At 55.1% G+C, this 21,409-nt stretch overlaps 1 protein-coding gene across 1 annotated transcript in view; it reads left to right on the forward strand.

The window, feature by feature from the left end:
- Positions 1–21,409, forward strand: part of IL16 (interleukin 16) — a 69,653-nt gene that overhangs the window by 27,033 nt on the left and 21,211 nt on the right. Inside the window, exons 2-9 of the mRNA XM_080809277.1 lie at positions 3,682–3,790; positions 6,908–7,050; positions 8,799–8,909; positions 11,924–12,038; positions 17,428–17,501; positions 18,129–18,345; positions 18,754–18,871; positions 20,945–21,077. Coding sequence (XP_080665403.1) covers positions 3,682–3,790; positions 6,908–7,050; positions 8,799–8,909; positions 11,924–12,038; positions 17,428–17,501; positions 18,129–18,345; positions 18,754–18,871; positions 20,945–21,077 — 1,020 coding nt within the window. The remainder of the gene's footprint in view (positions 1–3,681; positions 3,791–6,907; positions 7,051–8,798; positions 8,910–11,923; positions 12,039–17,427; positions 17,502–18,128; positions 18,346–18,753; positions 18,872–20,944; positions 21,078–21,409) is intronic.

Below are 21,409 nucleotides of genomic sequence, written 5' to 3' on the forward strand. Positions count from 1 at the left end.
GTTCTTCCCTGCACTAGCCGTCCAGGGAGCCTGCTCCCGCCTCAGCCAGGTCAGAGCAAAGTCTACACAAGTATCCAAGAGTTTGGCACTTGCCTGAGTCGACTCAGGCTGTCAGAGCCTCCGGCTGGTTCAGAGACAGGGTCCGCGGCAGAGGGAAAGGACCAGCTGCCGGCGCCGTGTCTTTGGTCAGAGGACGCAGAGCCACGAAGGGAAGGGCTCCTTGTGCTGTCTTGTGTTTGCCGCGGTGGGGGTGGGGAGGCCCACGACCTGCCTGCACGCCGGGAGGTCGCTGCTCCCACCGTCCCGACCAGAGGAGGCTGCACCCCGGTGTGCAGAGAGCAGAGCGGCCCAGTGGTTCATCCGGCTCGTTCTGGATAAAGTCTCTTACAGCCAACCCTGAAACCCTAAAAGAAAGCTTCCCTCTTCTGAACGTGACACTAACCACTTCTAGGTAATCTGGACCAAAAAAAAAAAAAAAAAAAAAAAGAAAGAAAAGAAAAAGTCTCTGCTTCTTGTGATTGTCCTGCCATCAATTAGTTTTGCTTGCTGAGCTATTTCTACATTTCGTTTGGGACAGGGAGCTTTAGAGAGAGGATGGAAAAGGGAAAAAAAATGAACAGTCAACACACTGTCTTAAATTTACTCACATTTCACTTGAAATGCATGTGAAATGGCATTTTTGTTTCTGGTCTGTTGGTAAAAGTCACCCAGGCTTGTTGTAGGAGACGCAGAACACACAGGGGAAGGGGAAGTAGGAGCGTAAGAATCCGTAGCCCCATGACACAGACACGCGCCGTCACACAGACACGCCCGCCAGCTCATAAGAGCAGGACCCTGTCCGCGGACATCATCTCACTACTTGGAATAAAGCCTCGCGCATAGGAAGTGCTTAATGAACATTCGTTGAATGGATAATGTTACTATCTTGGTGTATTTCTTTCCAGTCCTTTCCTTCTGCTATGTTGCATGATTATTGTGAAACTCTATTCACAGCATCTGTTTTCTTTTTTTACCTACCATGATAGTAGAGGCCTACGTATACTACAAAAATTCTCTATAAGCACGATTTTTAAAGATGATTTGTGTTTGCATATGCCTCACTTCTTTGTTTTTTTTTTTTAAGGATTTTATTTATTTATTAGACGCACAGAGATCACAAGTAGACAGAGAGGCAGGCAGAGGGAGGGGAGAAGCAGGCTCCCCACAGAGCAGAGAACCTGCCCAACACGGGGCTGGATCCTAGGACCCTGAGATCATGACCTGAGCCGAAGGCAGAAGCTTCACCCACTGAGCCCCCCAGGCACCCCCGGGCCTCACTTCCTTATTTATCTTCATCTTATTAGAGATTCAGGGAAGGTCCCCATTTCCAAGGTACTTTTCAGGGAAGGCTGGGCTTTAGACGAGGAGATGTACTGGCTGTTTTATGAGGCTTCTCTATGTTCCGTGAACCCAAAGAGCTACTGAGTTCACGTGTCAGCATTCGCTTGCACGGTGTCCCTGGACAGCATGGGGAAGTGGGAATCATATCAGAGGACACAGCCTCAGGGACTCTTGTAATTAAGAAATATCTTTTGACTCTTATAGGGCATGAAGCGACTGATTCAAAGAACTAGTCATGATGCTAAATCCTAGAAATATAGAGTTTCAAAGGTTCAAATGAACTGCGTCACCTTCCAGAGAGTTCCTGCTCGGTCTCCTTCTGAATGCTCTCAAGGGAGTCTGGCTGAAGATGGTTCTGCTCAGGTTCATAGAGCACCACCTGCTGCTGAAAAGGAGAATGAGTGCGAGGGAGATGAGCGGTGGTTTTAAACCCTGATGTGTACAAGAAATACAAGGAGAATGAGATGTGGTTTCTGGCAGGATCCTCTTGGGTCAGAGCAAGATACAACCGTATCCCAGAGAGGGCCTGGGAGTGGACTATGCAGTCCAGAGTACATTCTAGTGATTCCTCCTCCTCTTAGACTTTCTACCAAAAAAGTCTATTTCTACCAAAATTCAAAGAATATATAGACTCATGGGGAAAAGTGCATGTCAGGACAAGAGCCGCGGGTGAGGCCAGTCTCGTTCTGGGACCCCTGACAGCTTCCTGCCCGAGCAGTGTGGGTGACTCAGGAATGAGGGCAGGGCTGACTCACCTGCGCTGGCCACGCAGGAAGTGAGCGCGGCAGATGTCCGCAGACCCCTCCCCGCTCCCGCAGAACCCGCCCACTCGCAGTGCCAGGGGCTGTGATGGAGGGCAGGTTGTTGGGTGCAAAGTGAGAGGCCCCGGGAGATCCTCTTTCCACCCTTGGAAAGCAGCCAGGTGCTCAAGTCCACACACACACACACACACACACAACCTGGACCCAGAACATTAACCAGATGCCAACAAGGCTGGCTTCGAAGCAAGGTGGGCTTATCAGTTACAAGACGGCGGCAGGTGCTCCCTACAGACCTCTCCCCAGAACACTTAAGTCCCAGGTAGCATTCGAACCAACAATGGTTTCCAGGTCCAATGACAAATACCCAAAGATTCTACACTCAGCAGATAATTTAAGTGTGACAACCACAAAATAACATTCTCAGCATGCAGATATCCAGAGAGATGTCCATCTGCATAACTCCCTTGAGAGAAAACACACACGCGCACACACACACACGCATGCGTACGTACTCAGAGATGATGGTAGTGATGAGTGCAACCAACATAATTCAAGAATTAGGTCAAAATCATTGCAGGTAATAAAGTTGTATAAAAACAGTTCTAGGGAGAGAAATAAAATAATTAATACCATTATCCTCATTATTGACCTCTGTCCCTCTGTCCTCCTATCTTCTGTCCCTACAATCTCCAAGTTGTATGTTTTCTGTTTCATCGTTCACCCCGATGGAGATATGAGTCCAAGTATAACTGTTCAACATACTGCCTTATAAACTCAGCACCATGGGAGAGCGCTCCAAATTATTAGTCTAAAAAAGGATCAAGGAGAATGTGATCCATATGGCAAGGTAAAGAAGACGAAAAGAACCATAACTTGAGAATGCTGGTTTTTAAGTCTTGAAATTAAATCTTCAGAGACAGAAATTGGCAAGATAATAAAATCCTAATACTCTCAAGAATGCAAGGACGGTTTGATATTAAGAAACCTACTTACGTAACGTTCATTCGACAGAGTTCCTAAGTGCCTCCGAAGCATAGAACAGGGCAAGTGACCTGAGCTCTTCTCTCAAACGTGTCTCCCTGGCTTCCCGTCCAGGGAAGGTCTTTCCCCCGTTTGTCGTTCTCTGCCATCGCTGATCCCTCGCATTTGCTTGCTCGCTTGCCGGGGGCCTTCCTCTGCTAGAACAGTGTTGCTCCACCATCCGGTGCCCTGTCCGGCTCGTTCACACCCATTTCCCCAGCGCCTGACAAGGAATCAGACATGTATTGGCTGACATGGTTATCCAGCATCATCTCTTGCCTTAGATCCGTGTCTGTGCAAATATATCTATTCCATCAATTTTTATTAAATGGGCAACTCTACCCATAGCTTAACCGATGATGGTGATTCTAAATCCCAGCGTGTAGAGAGCCTATAATTTACCGGGGGACACAGAGAATCCAACCAGTACTTCCACCATCGGTGCCCGAACCGCCGCCGTCTACGCATGTTTTTCAGTTCTAACCGACTTGCTGAATAAAAGGTGGGAACTGTTTTGCAGGAAGCTTCCACAACGTCTTCCCGAGAAAAGTCTGGAAAAGTAGAAGCGCAGAGTAGTACCTTCCTGCTTCCCAAAGCCTGTCACCAAAGGACTCGCAGCAATTCAACCAGTAAGTGCGTCCTGGACCTGTCCCCGGGACGGAGCCTCGCTGTTGCTGAGGACCGGGAATATCAGGGATGTGGGGGGACCTGGGGGAGGGTGGGTCTCGGCCGGTCCAGCTGGATTACACACGGCTGTGGTCTGCTGGATGGTTCCCTCGGCAGCTGTGCCTCGCGATGGACCCAGGTGTCGTGTTGGGAAGAGCCAAAATAGAGGATAAAAGGCAAGGGCTTTGCTCTAGCTCTGTCTTCTGATGTGCTCCTTGATTTGAGGAAGGCCACTGGCTTTCCCCAGCTCCCCGTCGCCTCATCTGTCACCAGATGGGAGTGGAGGCTAAGGACGTCAGGACTCTTGATTGCTGCAAAGAGAAGAGCCCTACTCCAAAGTCAGGGAATCTGAAGAATGCAGAAAAGCATGACGAGATTAAAACCACACCGCACGCTGATGTTAGAAAAAACCCACGTTAACGTTTTCTGTTCTTCCCCTCCTATGCCTCTATATGCCCACAGAGCACACGCCTACACACGCGTACATGCCACGACTTCGTGTCCTTGGAAATTCTTTGTAAGCACCATGCTCAGTGGGTCCCTTGTATTTCATTGTGTGACGGCGCCTAACCTAGTCAACCAACTCCCTACTGTCAGAGAGCTAAGTTATTCTCAGGTTTTCACGAAGATAAGCAGCAGTGTTAAGTTCGTCCATGAAATTTTGCTTATGTTTGTGATGGTTTTCTTAGGGAAGCATGAGGGGCCGTGGATGGAAGCATGGTTAGAAGTTCACACTTGCTTCCAGAACCAATGGTCCATGCAACCTTGGGTCACTCCCTTCCCTTCCATCTCTAAACCATGATTTCCCAAGCTCATTTCCTATTTGGGGGCTGCTAGTAATTTTTTTTTTTTTATCATAAGTGTTTGCTTATTTTCCCCTTTAGAACAATTTCCTAGAAATGGAGTTTCAAAAGGTAACTATGCCTTAGAGTTGATCCGTGCTGCCCCATTTAAGAAGCAAAGACTCCAGTAACGTGTATGCGTACCTCCTTCTTCGTTCATAGCCCACCATATGAGCGTTAACAATATCTATTTGTTGCAGATTTTTCTCTGTTCCCCTCTTCCCCCACCTCTGCTTTTTTCTGGTCTGCTTTGCCCCCAGGACCGACTACATGAGTTGTAGGGATCTGTGTGAAATGAAAGTGTGGGAACCTTGTTCAAATATAGAATGGGAGTCGGTGGGGCATTAAAACCCAAGCCAAGGCCCCTTTGCGTGTGGGTCTCTGTGATTTCACAGGGCACATCCCACGCAGCCAGCCCTGCTTGCACCCTGGGTACCGAGCAGACCCTAGCCCCCTGGCCCCCTGGCCCCCTGGCTCTCCGCTTTTTCATGGAGCTCAGTGAGAGAGGGGCGCCCGCAGGAGACTGGAGGGTGAAGGAGAAGCTGCTGGAGCGTGTCTTCCCGGTTCCCTCTGCCTCCGTGCTGTGGTCCTGGCAGGCCGGGTCAGGGTGGCCCGCCTTCCGTGGACCTAGCCCCCACCGGGCTCTGAGGAGATGGTTCCTCCCCTTGTCCCTTCAGGCCTGAGATGGCACCAGCTTCCAGTTTTTACCAGTTCCTGGGTACCCGAGGGCTTCGCTCTTTTCCTAAACCCTGTCCACACTTTGCACACGGCCCTTCATTCATTCCTCTCAGGGGCCTTGTGGGCTCGCACCTGCCTGGTTCGCTGGCCTGGAAAACCAGCCTCTCCACACAGCCGACCTTAAATGTTCCTTCGTTCATTCCTTTCCCTTTGGCGGGAGTTCCTCCTATTTTTTTATCCGGGTGATCCGTTATAGCGTTAATTTATAAATTTATAAAGAGCCTCTCAGTTATGCTAATATTTGGCTGTCCTTTTGTGGGACGAACTTTCTGCAGTTTACTGTTTTCCTTTTAAGTCTTTTTTTTAACAGAAAGATGAGAATATCTTTCTATAATCAAACGTATAGGTTTTTTTTTCCTTCCTAATAATGTTAACGTTTCTTCCACATCCAGAGAACGATGAAATATTTGATGAAATAGGTGGCCAAACTTCCTTCTAGTTTGTAAACAACTTGGGTTTTTTAAAAAACAAGCCTGCTCTGTCCGTCATTAATGTTTGCTGTTTGGTGTGAAGCAAGACTAAACGTGTTTTTAAGCCGGGCCCAGCGTGGCTGGTCGGCGATCAGTCTCTGCTGGTCTGCGATCGGTCTCCACCTGCCTTTCGTCATCCTCTTCTTGTGTGTCTGTTTTATCTCTTGCAAACGATGTGCGGTTCCATCTCAAAAGTGAACAGGGCCATCTCTTTAACAAGAGACGCTCAGGCCGGGGGTGTTAGTTTTACAGAGAATATTCGCTTCACTTTTCTGCGTTTCGCTCGCTGTGATTCTGGTCGCTCGTGGCTCGTGGTTCCCCACTTCTTGCTCTGTGTGTTTGCTTCATTTTTGTGGTGATTCGAGGGGTGTATCCGATTTTTATCCCCACTTCTGGTTTCCTTCACGGGATGTTAATTAACTAACCAGTTGGGTTTCATTAATTAAGGAATACCTGAGACTCGATTTTCCAAGCGCCTCCCCTCCTCGGAAAATGGTTTTCTGCATCACTTGTCTCTTCCCCGTCTATGTCTCCGTCCCCGAATCCAGCTTCACCGTCAATTACAAACGTGCGTTACTGCAGTGTGAGCCTCACGATACAGTTTCCCTTTCAGAAGGTATTTGGGCCTTTGCACCCGCTTTCAGGAGCACGTTTTCGATGGACTCCATCAGTGCGGTGGGTTTAACTGCTTTTGCGCCCCCCCAACACACACCCAACTTGCAATGGTGACCTTGATCGATCTCCTTGTGGCCGGAGCACATCCACGAGCCGTTTTCAGACCAGCGGTGCTTCGGGGGCCCGCTCTGTCCGGACCCCGGGCCTGGGTCTGTGCTGATCCCAGATGCATACTGGGGGCGGGAACTACCCTCAGGCTGCCCGGTCGCAGGGGACTGGGGGGCAGAGCCCTGAGCTTGCCCCTGCGCTCGCCCGTGGCTCTGGGGCGGCTCCGAGGCGGCTCCGAGGGTGCTCCCTGGACCTTTGCGTGCGGAGAGCACCCGTGACTTCTCCCTTCCCTCCCCTCGCGCTTCAGGTGTTAATCCCTACTGCACGGGAGAAATCGATTTCCCGATGATCAAGACGTCCACGGCCTGTGCGGACAGACCGCCCTACTCCCTCCGCAGCAGCCGGAAGTCACTCTCGCAACAGCTGGACAGTCCAGCAGGCGGGGCTGCGGTAAGAACAGAGCGGGGAAGGGAGCGGGGAGGGGCCCGGACTCGGCGGTGGCCAAGGTGGCGGGGCCTGGCTACTGGGTGTGGGCAGCTCCGCCGGCAAAGAAAGAGCCCCACGGGGGATGCTCACCGTCGAGCCTCCCCACGTGCAGCTGCTGCCTCGTCTGCACTACCAGGAGCCGACGGGCGGTGAAGTGAGCGGAGCCTGGGGCCCGGCCGTGCTCCGCCCGCGCCCTGACTCGGCGGGTCGCCGATGAATCAGGCTGGGGCAGGGGAGGGAACGCATCCACGCGCACGAGGCCAGTAGCAGACGGCCCTGGGGCTTGAATTCAGACCTTCAGGACTCTGAGACCTCGGGCTCTTAACCCCGTGCCTTGGCGGTGGGCTTTACGCGCAGTGCCTGCCGCTCATAGGCTCAGAAATGAATGTGTAGTATTTGCCCCGTTTTACAGTGAAGAAACAGGAGCTTGGCCAGGTCAGTAGTTGTCTGAGTTTACACGTCCCAGAACCCAAGGGACCAGGCAGACTTTGAGCCCAGCCCGCGCGCTGCGCACCACGTGTCCCTCCCGCTGCGGGCGTCAGCTGGCCGGTCGGGGGCTCAGCAGCCAGGAAACACGGTGTCCCCAGCCTCCTCCTGCTCCTGCCCGAAGCCGTCGGGAGTGCACGCCGAGGGCAGCCACCACGGCCACCGAGGACCCCTGTCTGTAGCACCTGGTCCCTCTTTGTCTCCTCTCCGGCTCTGGAAAGCCTACCTCATCCTTCAGACACCTGCCTAACACTACCTCTGAGGGGAGCGGCCCTGACCCGCCAGCTGCGTGGGCCTTACATGTTTCCCAGTGCCCATCCTGGGCGCCTGTCCTCATAGCCCTCATCCCAGCAGAGCATGAGTGCTCTGAGGCCGGCTCTGTAGGGAAGCGATGCTTGATTCTCTCCACACGGTACTCGGGACCCCGGTAGATGCCTGCAAGTCTCACTTCCCTCTTCCCTTCCCTTCGTGGACTTAGTATGTCTTTCATTTGCCAACTGGGAGCATCGAGGGTCCCAGGGTTAGGAAAAAGATGACTTTCCAAGTGACCGATGATTTTATGTAAGAGGAATCGGGCACAGAATGTGAGGTCACTTCCTCAAGGTCACCGGCTGATTTGGGGCAGAGCCGTGAGAAGAGCCCAAGGCAGCGGGGGCTCGAGTCTCAGCCCTGACCGACAGTCCAGGCTCCACTGTCCCCTCCCCGAGTGGCTTCCTGCAGCACACAGGGCGTCTGTCTCTCGGGCACACTTTGCTTCTCGGGTGCAAGTCACCTGTGGGCCTGCCCCGGGATTCATGTCCTGCTTTTTTAAAATCTCCAGGTGCCTTGCCCACCACCCACACCCGGCACAAGGAAGGCTCTCAGCACGTGTGTCTTGAATCAGACAGGGTCTGCTGAGGGCATTCTGGGCGGCTGGGGTCCCCGCCTCTGTCTAGGATTTTGGCCGTAGGACCCATCGGGGATCTGCTTTGCACCTTCCATCTGGACAGGTTTCAGGGGGCTCCCAGGCGCTGGTCTGCAGCGACACAGGACTCCTCAGCAAGGCTGAAACCATGCAGACCAGAAGCACAGCCCCTCTCCACCAGACTGCCACTGTGCCTCATCGACCACACGTGGGGGCCGTGCCGTGGGCCACCCGAGAGAGGGGCTCCGGCCCTCCCCTGCCCTGTGAGGTGTGTGCTGCTGTCTCGGCGGCTCACCTGCCCTACGCTGCTTCCCTCCCGCAGGGCACCTCGAGGCCCACACGGTCGCTCAGCACAGCTCAGCTCGCGCAGCCCACGGGAGGCCTGCAGGCTTCCGTCATCTCCAACATCGTCCTGATGAAGGGCCAGGCCAAGGTAAGCAAGGGTCATTGCCAACAGAAGCCGCTGGACGGACACATGCTCCCAAGGAGCTGTCCTGTTCGGGGAAGGAAGGAGCCACAGCCGGTGGTTCTGCTAGTGTGAGCGTCACGATGTCCCCGTGCAGGTCACCGCAGGGCGACTGTCGGCCAGCTTGTTCTTGGCATGGTGTTTTCTAGAAGTGAATTCCCCCTGATGATTAAATTCAAACCCTTTCAGTTTTGTCCGTGTCCATTCAAGCTGCTGGAGGCGCCTTAGCCAGCACGGTCTCACCGCTGGGGAGGCTGGGAGTCTACGGCTGAGGTGTCCGTCGAGGACGGCTTTCCCGGTGGGTGGACGGGACCATCTCGCTGTGTGGGCACAGGACACGTGGCGAGGGTGACGGAGCGCTCTGTGGTCTCCTCCCTAAGGGTGCTCATCCATTCGTGAGGGCCCCCCCCCGTGACCTGCTCACCTCCCAAAGGCTCCAGCTAACACACGAAGTTTGGGGAGGACGTTCGGTCCACGTGTCTCCACTCACCCTGCTTTCTGCCCCACGCCTGCGGAGTCCCGAAAGGAGGGACAAGGCGGGGGTGGTGGGGGAACGTCCCAAATGTTTCTTCGTGTTCCCTCCAGAACATTCTGGAGTAGACGTGGGCAGCGGCTGCCAAGTTCATGGAGGAGCCCAAGGAGCCGAGATGCTTAAATAACGAAGCAGTGGGTTTGGGGTTTTTGTCTGTTTGTTTGATCTACCTGCTGTGACGTTGTGTGTGGTGTGACAGGAGATGTCCTTGCTGGCCGCTTCCTTTCCGGTCAGGAGGGCCCCCTGCACCTCCGTCTTCTCTCCCCTCCTCCCCATTCCCTCCTCCTCCCGGGAGCTCAGCAGAGACGCGAATGAGAAGACAGAAGCGCCAAATGCCGACACCAGGGCTCCTCTTGTCGCAAGGAGAAACCCTCTCCTCGCTGACCTTGTTCCTAACAGTCTGGCTTTCTGACTAGTAGATCCCAAAGCTTCCTCCCCTCCCCTCGGACTTAGGCAGCGGTATTTAAAAAAATAGGTGGCTTTTAAGTCGTTCGCAGTGCTCAGAAGAAAGCAAAGGGCACCAAAGCTCACGCAGAGAGGGTCGACGGTGGTTTAACCTATCCCCGTGCCTGAACCTTCACTAGATCACACGTGATCGCACATCACGGGGCACGGGGCCCACTGAGCCGGCCTGCGGGGGCCGGGGCCGGGGCGAGGCGCGCTGTTGGGTGCAGGAAGCCTGGGTGCATAGCAGGGTGGTGAGCTCAGACGCAAGCAGGGCTTCTACTGCCCGCCTCGCACGACCGGTGCCGGAAGGGAGGCCCGTGGTCGAGGATGGCGAGTAGGAGCAGGGAGAGCTGAGTTCGGGAGCAGGAAGCCGAGCTAGAAGGCTCCGTAAGGGCTCCAGGTAGAGTCACGATCCAAGGGAGCCACAGAGCAGCTTCGGAAGGAAGGCCAGGCACCGTGCTCGGGGCTGGGCAAGGAGGCCTCCTCCGACGGCGGCGACAGCCCCGGGGTCCCCTCTCTTTCCAGCTGAGGACACTGAGGGTCTGAGGGCACAAGACTGGCTCAGGGTCTCTGGGTTAGTCAGCAGCCGCACTAAGACAACAACCCCAGACTCCGCGACTCCCGGGCCTCGTTGCCCCCGCGGTGCCGGGGAGCCTCCCCAGGGCCGGCCGACTCGGAGTCCGCGACAATTATTTCAGGATGAAGCTGGGGCCCACAGAGGAGCCCCGAAGCCAAGCCCCCTCTCTTTTCCTGGCCCCGTCCACCCTTGGATACCACTCATCTCTCCTACCCCGGAACACAGTCCCTGCCTGGTTCCCTACGGCATCTGAATGGGCGCCGGGCCTGCCATCACTCTGGTACCCGGTGACACATAGGCTCAGCTCTGAGCAGCTGCTGGCCAAAGGGACACTGGCCCGGAGCCGCGAAGCTGTCACCACTGTGGCTGTCCCCGTGGGGTCCGTCCAGGAGCCACGCTGTGAGCCACTGTGCAATGCCCCTGCAAGCTGGACCCAAAGACCCAGCTGTCACCTGACTCGTGGCTTCACTCCATAATGCACGTCACCTGAGCACCTGCCAGAGGCCGGGCAGCAACCTGTCTGATGCGCTCCCTGCCTTCAGGGAGCTGAGAGTCTAGAAGGGAGCCCATCGAGACCCCAGCCAAGCCCTCCTGGGAAGCAGGGAACTCCTCGGTCACCCCCAAACCGAGCCAGCATGTGTGAATTTCCTCAGCTGCTCTCTGGGTCTGCGTGTGCTTCTCCTGACTCCCGGGCGGGTCTGCAGGGGAAGCTGGGGGCTCCCTCCTCGCTCTGCCGGCGCACGCATCCCTCATACCTTTCCCTTGCTCCTGCCTCTGGCCTGGTCTCTGCAGCCCCCCACCGCTCCTGCCTTTGGGGCTGTGTCCTGAGCCCCCTGAGCTCCCACCAGAGCCGCCGGCCAGTGCTGTGAGCTCCTGGGGCGTTTGTCAGCTCGTGACCCAGTAGAGGGGGCTCAGGGTCGCAGTGGTGTCCTTGGGAAGGGGAGGGTGGGATGCAAAAGCAGAAGGGAAGTGACCGGCCCCTGGTGGGAGAACGGGGGCTTCCTCGGGTACAAGCTGCTGTAATTATTCCCGCAGGCTTTTATTGCTTGGGATCTCCTTGAATGTCCAAGCCCAGGCCTGTGAGTTAGGTTATGAGCATCATTTCCCACGGGGTTAACCCGGGGCTCGGAGACAGACTTGCCGGAAAGAGGGGCCGAGCCAGGGCTCAGCGTCGTGCGGGGGTCTCGGGCCACATCTCTGGTTCTGGGTCAGGACATCAGACCTGCAGGAGAGCCCGCGACCCCACGCGGCCCGGTGTGGCCCGGAAGTCCTGGTTTTCCCCAAGTCCCGGGGTCTGTGAGGCCACAGGCACCTGTCTCCTCCCCGGGGCCTTGGCTCAGGGTTGGGGCAGGCCCTCGGCAAACACCAGCCCAGGGAATAGCGCGGACCCCACTCCTGACGCGCACTCTCCTCTTCTCTCCCCAGGGCCTGGGCTTCAGCATCGTTGGGGGAAAGGATAGCATTTATGGCCCCATTGGAATTTATGTCAAAACCATCTTTCCGGGGGGAGCGGCGGCGGCCGACGGAAGGCTGCAGGAAGGTAGATCTCCCGTGTCTCACTGGCTGAGGTTTGAGGATTCAGACAGACTCGCGAGGCCATAGGAGAGAGTGGAAAGCAAAATGCCTCTGCAGCCTCCAGAATCCAGCTTGCGTGCGTCTGGGGTCCGCAGCCCCTGTCCCCGCCCACGCCGCGGGGACAGGCACTTTGCTGGGTGTGTTTGCCCTCAGTCCGGGTCCTGTAGCCGGCCTGGGACAGAGGCCTGAGCTGTCTGGTTCCCTTCCCTTCCTTTCCAAGGGCCCCTCTCTGTGCCCCTGCCACCCCCTTCCTTCCGTCCTGCCCTCCCTGACCACAACCACAGGGAAACCAGGCTTTGTGCTTCTGATGCGTCTGAGAAACACTCTCTGAGAGCCCACTGTGCTCCCGGCTCTAGGAGTAGAGGTCATGACCGCATATGATCTCTCTTCTGCGGAGCTCACAGCCCACCAGCTCTTGGGGCCTGGAGAAGCCCCGGCACCCTGAGGGTAAGGGGCTCGGGGAACAGAGCTACCTCCTGAGGGCCCTTCCCGTCTTCTTGTCCTGGAGGGCCTGGGTTTTCTCCCCACCCCAACACCCCCCCCAAAGTAACTTTTGGAGCATTGGACAACAGTCTTGGCCTGAGGACACCCACAAATTTCAACCAGGGGCAAAAATTCAAGGGGGCAGGCACCCCCTGAGCCGAGGGCAGCCCTTGCTGGCCAGACACTGGGTTACACACAGGATGCTTGGGAGAGGCGATGTCACAGCTGTCCCCACCCTTCTCCACCAGGCCAGTCTCTAGGCTGTGCTGGGAGACTGATCCCCTTTAAGAACCTCACTTGTTTGGCCTCCTGTCTTCATACCGTTCCCAACTGAAGAATGGTTTTCCTGCTTCTAAATGGCTGGGAAAAAAGTCAAAGGAATTTACAAGTCTTTTGTGGCAAGTGAAAACTGCATGAAATTCAAATTTCAGGATCCCCAGAAAAGCTGTAGGAGGCTACAGCCGCGGGCACGGCTCTCTTGCTCAGCTGCGGTCTGAAGCTTGGGCTTGTGGCCACAGTCTTGTGTCGTTGCGCCGTAGGGCCCGTGGCCAGCAAAGCCCACCGTGTTTGCTCTCTGGCCCTTCATAGGACGAGTTTGTTGATACCAGGATCATGCAAGATAATGCATTCGGACTTTATCGAGGGAGCAAGGGGGAGTCTTTGAAGGTTGTTATAATTTGGGAGGGACCAGCTGTGCCCAGGGTTCTTAGGGGACTCGGGAAGCAGGGTGTGGGACGCAGCGGGCTGGCCGCAGAGCGGAGGTGCGCAGGCCCGCGGAGAGGCCGTTGAAAGAGCCGGGCTCCAGCTCGACTTCAAGGCTTCTCTCGGGGAGGAGGAAGGAGCAGAGGAGACAGCCTCCCCGAGGCGGGCGTGAAGGGAGGTCAGAGAGAAAGCTCCGGCCTTAGGAGACTTACCCGGAGCAGGACCGGGCGACAGAGGAGGAGGCCAAGGACGGCCAAGGAGGATGCCCGGGTTGGCGCCCTGGCGTGGGGGGGGGCCGTGTGGGGCAGCCACGCGGGCGGCCACTAGGTGGGGCTGTGCCGCAGGCGGCGGAGCCGGGTCCAGCCCTGGGAGGGAGCAGCGCCCAGGGTAGATCTGGGGGTCTGCACACCTGGGAATACTGGAGTTATAGGGCAGGGGAAGGAGGATGGGTGGGGGGGGAGGAGGGCGGAGGCACGGCTCTAGGGGAGTCGCCTAACCAAGAGACAAGTAAAGACGAGGATCCGTGAGACGAAGGGAGGAAAGCGGAATCAGAATCTTGCAGTGTTTCAGGATCTTTCGTGCTCTTCCGGGTTCAAAGGAAGGCGGGGGAGGGGCTGGGGGCAAGAAAAAGGGCACCGTGTTCTGTTTTCTTTCCAGAATGCAAGCGGTTTGAGGCAAGCTTCTCGATCCCCCCTGAGTATTTGTCTCACTTCGTGAATACCGACCCTAAACATTCAGTGGGAAAGACACTCAGTGAGTCTTCCCACAGCCCCTGATTCTAGCCCCAAATGACTGCCCAGATCCCCTGTTGTATCTCTTTCAAAGTCAAGTTTTAGAATCTGCCCTTGAGCCCATGAGGTACATCCAACTGCAACAAAAGTGTGGTCCACAGATCAAGGCTAACGGTTTTGTTTGCATAACTCTCACTACACAAACGATTGTGTAAGATTGATTTGGCAAAACGGAGTTTAATCACTTCCCACCAGATACGGCCACAGAAGCGCTGGGACTCTCCACGGAGCCCAGAGTTGGGCTATGCAGTTCTGTTAGGGCTGACAGGAGGCGTTCAGTCCATTCTGTCATTAAGATTGGTCAAAGAGTGGCCATTCCTCAAGAAATGAAGAAAGGCAGCCCCATGTCCACCGCAGTGTTGTTTATAACAGCCGAGATAGGGAAGCAACCCAGGTGTCCATGGATGAACGAATGGGTGAACCTACGGCCGGTGTGCGTGTGTGTGTGTGTCTGTGTGCACACGAGCGTGCATAATGGACTATTGGTCAGCCATACGGTAAGAATGCGATCTTGCCCTCTGTGACAACATGGAGGGTATTATTATAAGTGAAATAAGTCAGACAGAGAAAGACAAACACCACAGGATTTCACTCGTATGCAGAACCCAAACTACACACCAACGAGCAAGCCCATGAACACCTACGACAGAAAGAGAAACGGACTTGAGCGCAGAGAGCAAGCTGGGGCTGCCCGGGGAGAGGGGGTGAAGTAGGTGATGGGGTACGGTAGGTCAACGGGGACAAAGTTCGGGTGACGAAATAAAGAAGTCACGGGAGTGAGAAGGGCAGCACTGGGGACGCAGTCCACGATGTCGGGATGACTCTGGGTGGCACAGACGGCGACCACACTTACCTTGGTGAGCATTTCGTCACGTACATAGCTGTCGAGACGTCATGCTGCAGACCTAAAACTAGTGTGCCAACTGCCCTTCGACGTGAAGACGTAAGTAGAGGAAGGCATTAGTGGCCGGTGCACCCAGAGCGTCGATCAGGCTCACCTCTTTGTAATCAATCCATCAACCTCTTGTCCATGGTGGAAAAAAAGAATGGTCGTCTCTGAAATACGTTCTTTGTCTCCTCTTCCTTCAGACACATTAGTTACATTTTGATTATTTTTTTAAATTTGTGTTTCTACTCCGCTTGGACTCTCTGAAGTACAAGGATGGGTTCTTCCATTTTCGGTCAAATTCTGGTGGCTTCGCCGATGACGCTGATTTGAATCCTCTGCCCAGCCCACTTCCGCCCTTTATTTCTGACACAAGGACGTGTTGGATAAAGTACCTCATTTAAACTTTGAATTGAAGTATGGCAGACGGAGGAGATGATGATGCAGTGGCCCGTGGAGCTGAAGCTCACAGGACCAGGATTTACCTGCCCACGCAGGACAGGAGACGCAGCTTTGGGTCCCCGGGAACCTCGGAGAACTTGCTGGAAGCCTTGATGCCGAAGAGTTCCCCTGTGAGAGGCCACGGGGACCAAGAGAAGTGGAGAGGAAGCTTCACTTTGCCCGTGGCTCTTGGGTGTGAGGACAGACTTCTCCCCACAGGCAAAGGAAGACCCGAGCCTGCATCACGTGTGTGTATCCTGGGCACATTCACATCCCTACTGAGTACAGGACACCCCAAGACGAGAACCTAACCTCAGCGCTACTTCTGGAAGAGGGAAAGCCTCCGGCTGCCCCTGGAGATCAAGGAAATGCTCCCACCCGGCAGCCGGGGGTGTAGGGAAATCCCTGAGAAAAATGGGCCCCAGAAAAATGAGTTTGACACAGAGACCCTGCAGGAGGTGGGGAAAATCCCTAATTGAGGAGCGCCGGTGGAAATAACAGACAAGAGGATAAGCCCTCAAAAACCCAAGATCACGGAACCATCTAAGACACTATAGAATTACCACTTTTAATTATGCATTTTAATTAAGTTTTTAAATTTTAATTCCAGTCCATTAATGTCGAGTTTTGCAATCGATTCAGGTGTGCGATAGAGAAATTCAGCACCTCCCGACATCACCTGTGCCCGTCACTCCTTCATCGCCATCACCTTGTTCCCCCATCCCCCAGCCACTTCCCCGCTGGGGGCCAGCACTGTGTCCTCGAGGGTTCTGAGTCTGTCTCTTGGTTCATCTCTTATTCTCTTTGTTTTGTTTCCTAAACTTCCCGTATGAGTGGAATCATATGGTATTTGTCTCTCTCGGACTGACTCATTTCACTTAGCAAAATACTCTCTAGTTTCATGCGTGTTGTTGCAAATGGCAGGATTTCATTCTTTTTATAGCTGAGTAATAGTCCATTGTGTGTGTATACGCCACGTCTTCTTCACCCATTCATCAGTCTGTGGATGCTCGGGCCATCTCCAGAATTTGGCTAATGTAGATAATCATGTGAATAAACATAGAGGTTCACATATCCCTTTGCATTAGTATCTTCGTATTTTTAGAACTGCTGTGTTTAAAGAGATCGTTGAAAAGGTACAAGAGGGAATGTGAACAACCAAGAAAGAAAAGAACACGGTGGGGGGAGAAATAACTTGTAGGGAACAAAAGGCAAGTCATGGAAATAGGAAAGTCCGTAACCAGCTCAAACCCAGAGGACACACAGCTGGAAGGAGAGCCGGGGAGCTGGACGGGAGCCGGCGGGCTGCCCGGAGCGGTGGAGAACAGGGTGAGCGTCAGAGAGTCATGGAGGGTGAGCGGGACCACAGGGAGGACAAGTTCTGGACAGGAAGGCCACAGCGAGGAAGAGGCGAGGCGAGCCGAATTGCGATCGCGGCCAAGCACTTCCCAGAGTTTTTTAAGGTGCGAAACTTCGTGCAAAGAAGCTAGGACATCATGGTGGAGCTTCAGACTGTCCAAGACAAAGGCTAGAGCATCTTTTAAACAACCGGGGGGAAGGGCATAACGGAGGGAACGGCCTGCAGCAGAAAGCCCGGAGTCAAGGGTCAGCGCCCTCGGGCCGTGCTGTAATAGTGCAGGACGCGGGAAATAAAGGCCGCAGGGCCCGTGAGAGAGGCGGGCGCAGAAGGTGGGAGCGGTGAGCTGTGGTGAGGAAACGTGGGGCAGTAAGCTCGGAGCGCAGACCCTCTGTGGGAAAGGCATCAGGGAATGAGCTGTGGGAGCGTCTGGCCGGAGGGTCGGGGAGGCAGGAGGGCAGGGGCCGAATCCCAGGTGGGCAGGACAGGTCAGGCCGGGCCTTGTGGGCCGGCCGGGGACCCTCGATCTGCCCTCAGAAGAGGGGAGGGACCTTGGAAGACCAGTTACTGCTGCCTACCTGCCCCCCAGGGGGAGAGCCCTGGGGCCGGGAAGCCGTCCTCCCAGACTGCGTGCATGGATGTCCCCTCACTGGGTCACACTCCTCTCTGCTGTGATCTCTCCCTCTCCCGACAGGGGATGAAATTCTGGAACTCAACGGCGAATCGATGGCCGGGCTCACACATCAGGATGCTTTGCAGAAGTTCAAGGTGACCGCTTCCTATCCGTCCGCAGCCAGACTCTGGGGCTTTGGGCGTAGGAACCAGGCACGACCCTCCTTCACTCAAACCTGCAAATTCAAACTGTGGGATCCTTGACGTGGGGTGCCGCTCTGATGCGGGTCTGGGCCCAGTGTTAAAAAAGGACCCTGCTTGGAAAATACAAGTGTGATCAGGGTTGCGGTCAGGATGTTTCCGCTATTTAAGATCTGCAGACGGTTTCAAAACACTCAATGTGTTCATGATGACATATTTACAGATCTGCTCATAGTTTTTAAGGCAACCGTGAAAAGATGTTTTTAAGTCCCGATATAATGAGTTCAGTTCGAGACTCGGTCCTTTCAGCACATCTATGTACGCATGCATGCCAGTTACACACGTGATGTGTCATAGCTGTTTGGCTACACGCAGGTGGATGTTGATTGTACCAAATATGCAGACACGGGCACACACGCATGTGCTCACAACACACACCTGCATACGCATGCACACACGTGGGCACACATGCATGAGCACACATGCGCTCGTGTGGGCACACACGGGGACAGGCCCTTGCACATGTGCGGGCACACACACAATCACACATAGAGCTGCTGAATGCTACGCTCTTCCTTTCAGCAAGCCAAAAAGGGGCTCCTGACCCTCACGGTGAGAACGCGCCTGACGGCCCCCCACGCCCTCAGCAGCCACCTGTCCCCGCCGCTGTGCCGCTCCCTGAGCTCCGGCACCTGTGCCTCCAAGGACGGCAGCTCCTTCGGCTCGGAAAGCCCGGCCGCCCCTGCCAGCACGGCCAAGGCCAACTACAGGGTCATGGTGGAGGTCTCTCTGCAGAAAGGTAGGGGGGCAGTGCCTCTTCCTCCCCCGTCTTTCTTCACCCTCATGTCTGGGTCTCCTGCCACCAAGGGCTTCCCCGGCGCTTCCCTCCTCTGGAGTCAGTCCGAGGACAGGGTGGGGTGCGGTCGACGAGCAGATCGTGGCCACTGCTCTGTGTGTCGGCCAAAGCCCAGGACATACCAGGCACCTTCCATCCAGGGGTTCTGTGGCTGCGGGGAAAATAGGACGGAGCAAGGCAAGCCCCGGGCGCACCGAGAGCAGGGCTGGGGTCGCGACGGCAGCTCAGAGACCGCGAGGTCCCGGGCGGACGCTCCCCGGCGGGCTCCTGCGCTCCTACCTGTGGCAGGAGAACCGAGGTCCACCGGAGCTCGGCCACGAGTCCCCGTGCTATCTCCGCTCTCCCTGGCAGAGGCCGGCGTCGGTCTGGGGATCGGCCTGTGCAGCGTGCCCTACTTCCAGTGCGTCTCCGGCATCTTCGTCCACACGCTCTCTCCTGGATCGGTGGCGCATTTGGATGGACGGCTCCGGTAGGTCCTTATTTCTGTTTTCAGAAAGGAAAAAACAAAACAAAACAAAAAACACCCCGATTTACAGGAGAGGGAAGGAATTTCTTAGAAGGCCAGGAGGTGCGTTTGGAGACGAGGTATTTAGAATGAACCCAGCGTGGCTCAGAGCCTCGGTCTTCAGACTGTGGCCCCTGGACCGCTGGCATTGGAATCACTTGGGGGTTCGGTAGAAATGCAGACTCTTGGGCTCCTCTCCAGACCTCCTACGATGGAATCCACAACTTAACAAGATCCTCAGGGATCTATGGGCACGTGGCAGTTCAAGAGGCATCACCTCGGGGAATTCCAGTCGGAAATGGAAAACATGAAGTGACCGTACTTTAATTCTGATGGAGCTGACCCAGAATTTACAGTGACATCGTAGGGGCTCCGGTGAGGTCTGCGTGTGGACCCTGTGTGGATAAGGAGGCTTACCAAGCCAGTCAGTTTCTGGGTGGGAGAAGCAAATCTTTGCAGACACCACAGACATATCTCAGGGCAAAGTACTTGTGAAAGGAGCCCTGAATCTACACTTCCTTTCCCATAAGTGATTGGGTTTGGTGACGTTCATCCCAGTCTAACTGGTTACAATATTTGCGGCTCAGGTGTCTTCTCTCCTCTGTCTTCCCCCCTGGGTTTTAGGTTTGCTACATCAGGAAAGCTTTGCCATATTTTGCAAGGTTTTCTTTCCTACGATGGCTTGGAGGCCAAAGGGCAAGCCAGGCTTGGGCGCTGCCTTCGTGGTGCTTTGAGTCAGAGGTGGACTTGCCGTCGTCCTGTGTAGGGAGGTGGCGGCTGACTGGCTGAGCTGCTGTGCGGTCACTTGGGACATAATGAGAGTCACGGCAGCTGCCTTCGTCCTAATCCCTTCAGATGAGAGTCCCTCCTAGGCCTGCCGCTGGGCAGGGATTGTTCCGGAAGTCTCTGCTCCCCTTGGCATCCGGTGCTGTCTGTCTGTGGTCTTCATTTATGTCGGTGATAATGGGTACTTTCTTAGCAGAGGTCAAGGGGGACCCCCACGGCAACACTGTAGCAGGAGGCAGCCGACCACAGCGGGGGGGGGGGGGGCAGTGACATCCGTCCCAGGACACCTGCGTTTCAATCTTGGCCATGCTGATGACCAACCCTGCCAGTGGTCAGCAAACTGGGGCCCACCACCTGCTTGGTTTTTTTTTTTTAATAAAGTTTTATTGAAACACAGCCACACTCATTTGTCGACACGTTGTCTGTGGCTGCTGTTTTCATGCAGCATCAGAGTTGGGTGATTGTGACAGAGACAGTGTGGCCTGCGAAGCCTAAAATAGTTATTATTTGGCCTTTTCCAGAGAAAGCTTTTTTTAGCTCTAAGCTCGGTGTTACTGAGGAGACGATTTCACCCTGTGCCTCAGCTTCCCCATCTGTGAGGCAAAGGGGGATGGACTGCACCATTCTCTGTGTATGGATAAATCCCTCTTTTCTACCTCACTTTCCTTTCCTTTTTTTTTTTTTCCTGGTCATGTAACAGAACAAATGTGAATTTTCCATGACTCACTTCCCATCTTAGGGCCAGCACGCGCTCCGTGCCCTTCTCCTTACTCCTTCTTGCAAGGACTTGAGCTGCTCCCCAGGTAGTCATTTCTTCTTCAGCCTTTAGCGCACGAAGCGTCCCTCTTTCCCCCTAACCATTCTACAGATGGGAACGCCGAGGCCCAAAGAGCGGCTATGATTGGTTAAATCACAGTTACCGGGTTAGTCACGTCAGCTGGTTCACCTGCGCCCTCAGTCTCGATCAGGCAGAGTTTAATGGGGGAAAAGGAGGGGGAAGGTAACGGACAAACTCCTGTTCACGGGGTATGACACGTGTCCCCCACCCTGGCCGCGCAGGGAGGGGGCGAGCTGTGAACGGCTCTGGTCTGTCCTGCTCTGAGGGTCAGTCGGGTGGCAAAGGAGCTCTTCTTGTTGGTGGAGTTTTTAGGTCTCATTGAACAGCCCAGCCCGGAGTGGGGCTCCCGGGACGGGGCGTCTGAATGCCACGCTGGTTGGCTTGCTGACCACTTCCTGTGTGTGCTTTCACAGGTGCGGTGACGAGATCGTGGAAATCAATGACTCCCCCGTGCACTGCATGACACTCAATGAGGTCTATGCGATTCTGAGTCGCTGCAGTCCCGGGCCGGTCCCCATCATCGTCAGCCGACACCCAGACCCGCAGGTAACACGCCGCCGGGACATCTTCCCCACCCAGGCTCACTCTTCCAGGATTCAACTTCAAACAAGACATAGATGAAGCAGGTGATGCTGGTTGGGTTTGGACTTGAATTTCCAAGAACCTGCTCCAAGTGTGATGACACGTGTCTGCTCCACCGGCAAAGTCCTAGACAGCAGGGGCAACTGGCGTGAGCTTAGGGGAACGCTTGTGGCTGGGTTACAAGCCCACGGGCAAGAGACTATAGACACGGCGTCCCTCCTAGAGAGGCCAGGAGTCAGTCAGTTCACCCGCACGTCTTGCAGGGACCTGCTGCGTGACAGTCCAGCCCAGAGCAG

Source organism: Martes martes (genome assembly GCF_963455335.1).
Source record: "Martes martes genome assembly, chromosome: 7".
Taxonomy (NCBI): domain Eukaryota; kingdom Metazoa; phylum Chordata; class Mammalia; order Carnivora; family Mustelidae; genus Martes; species Martes martes.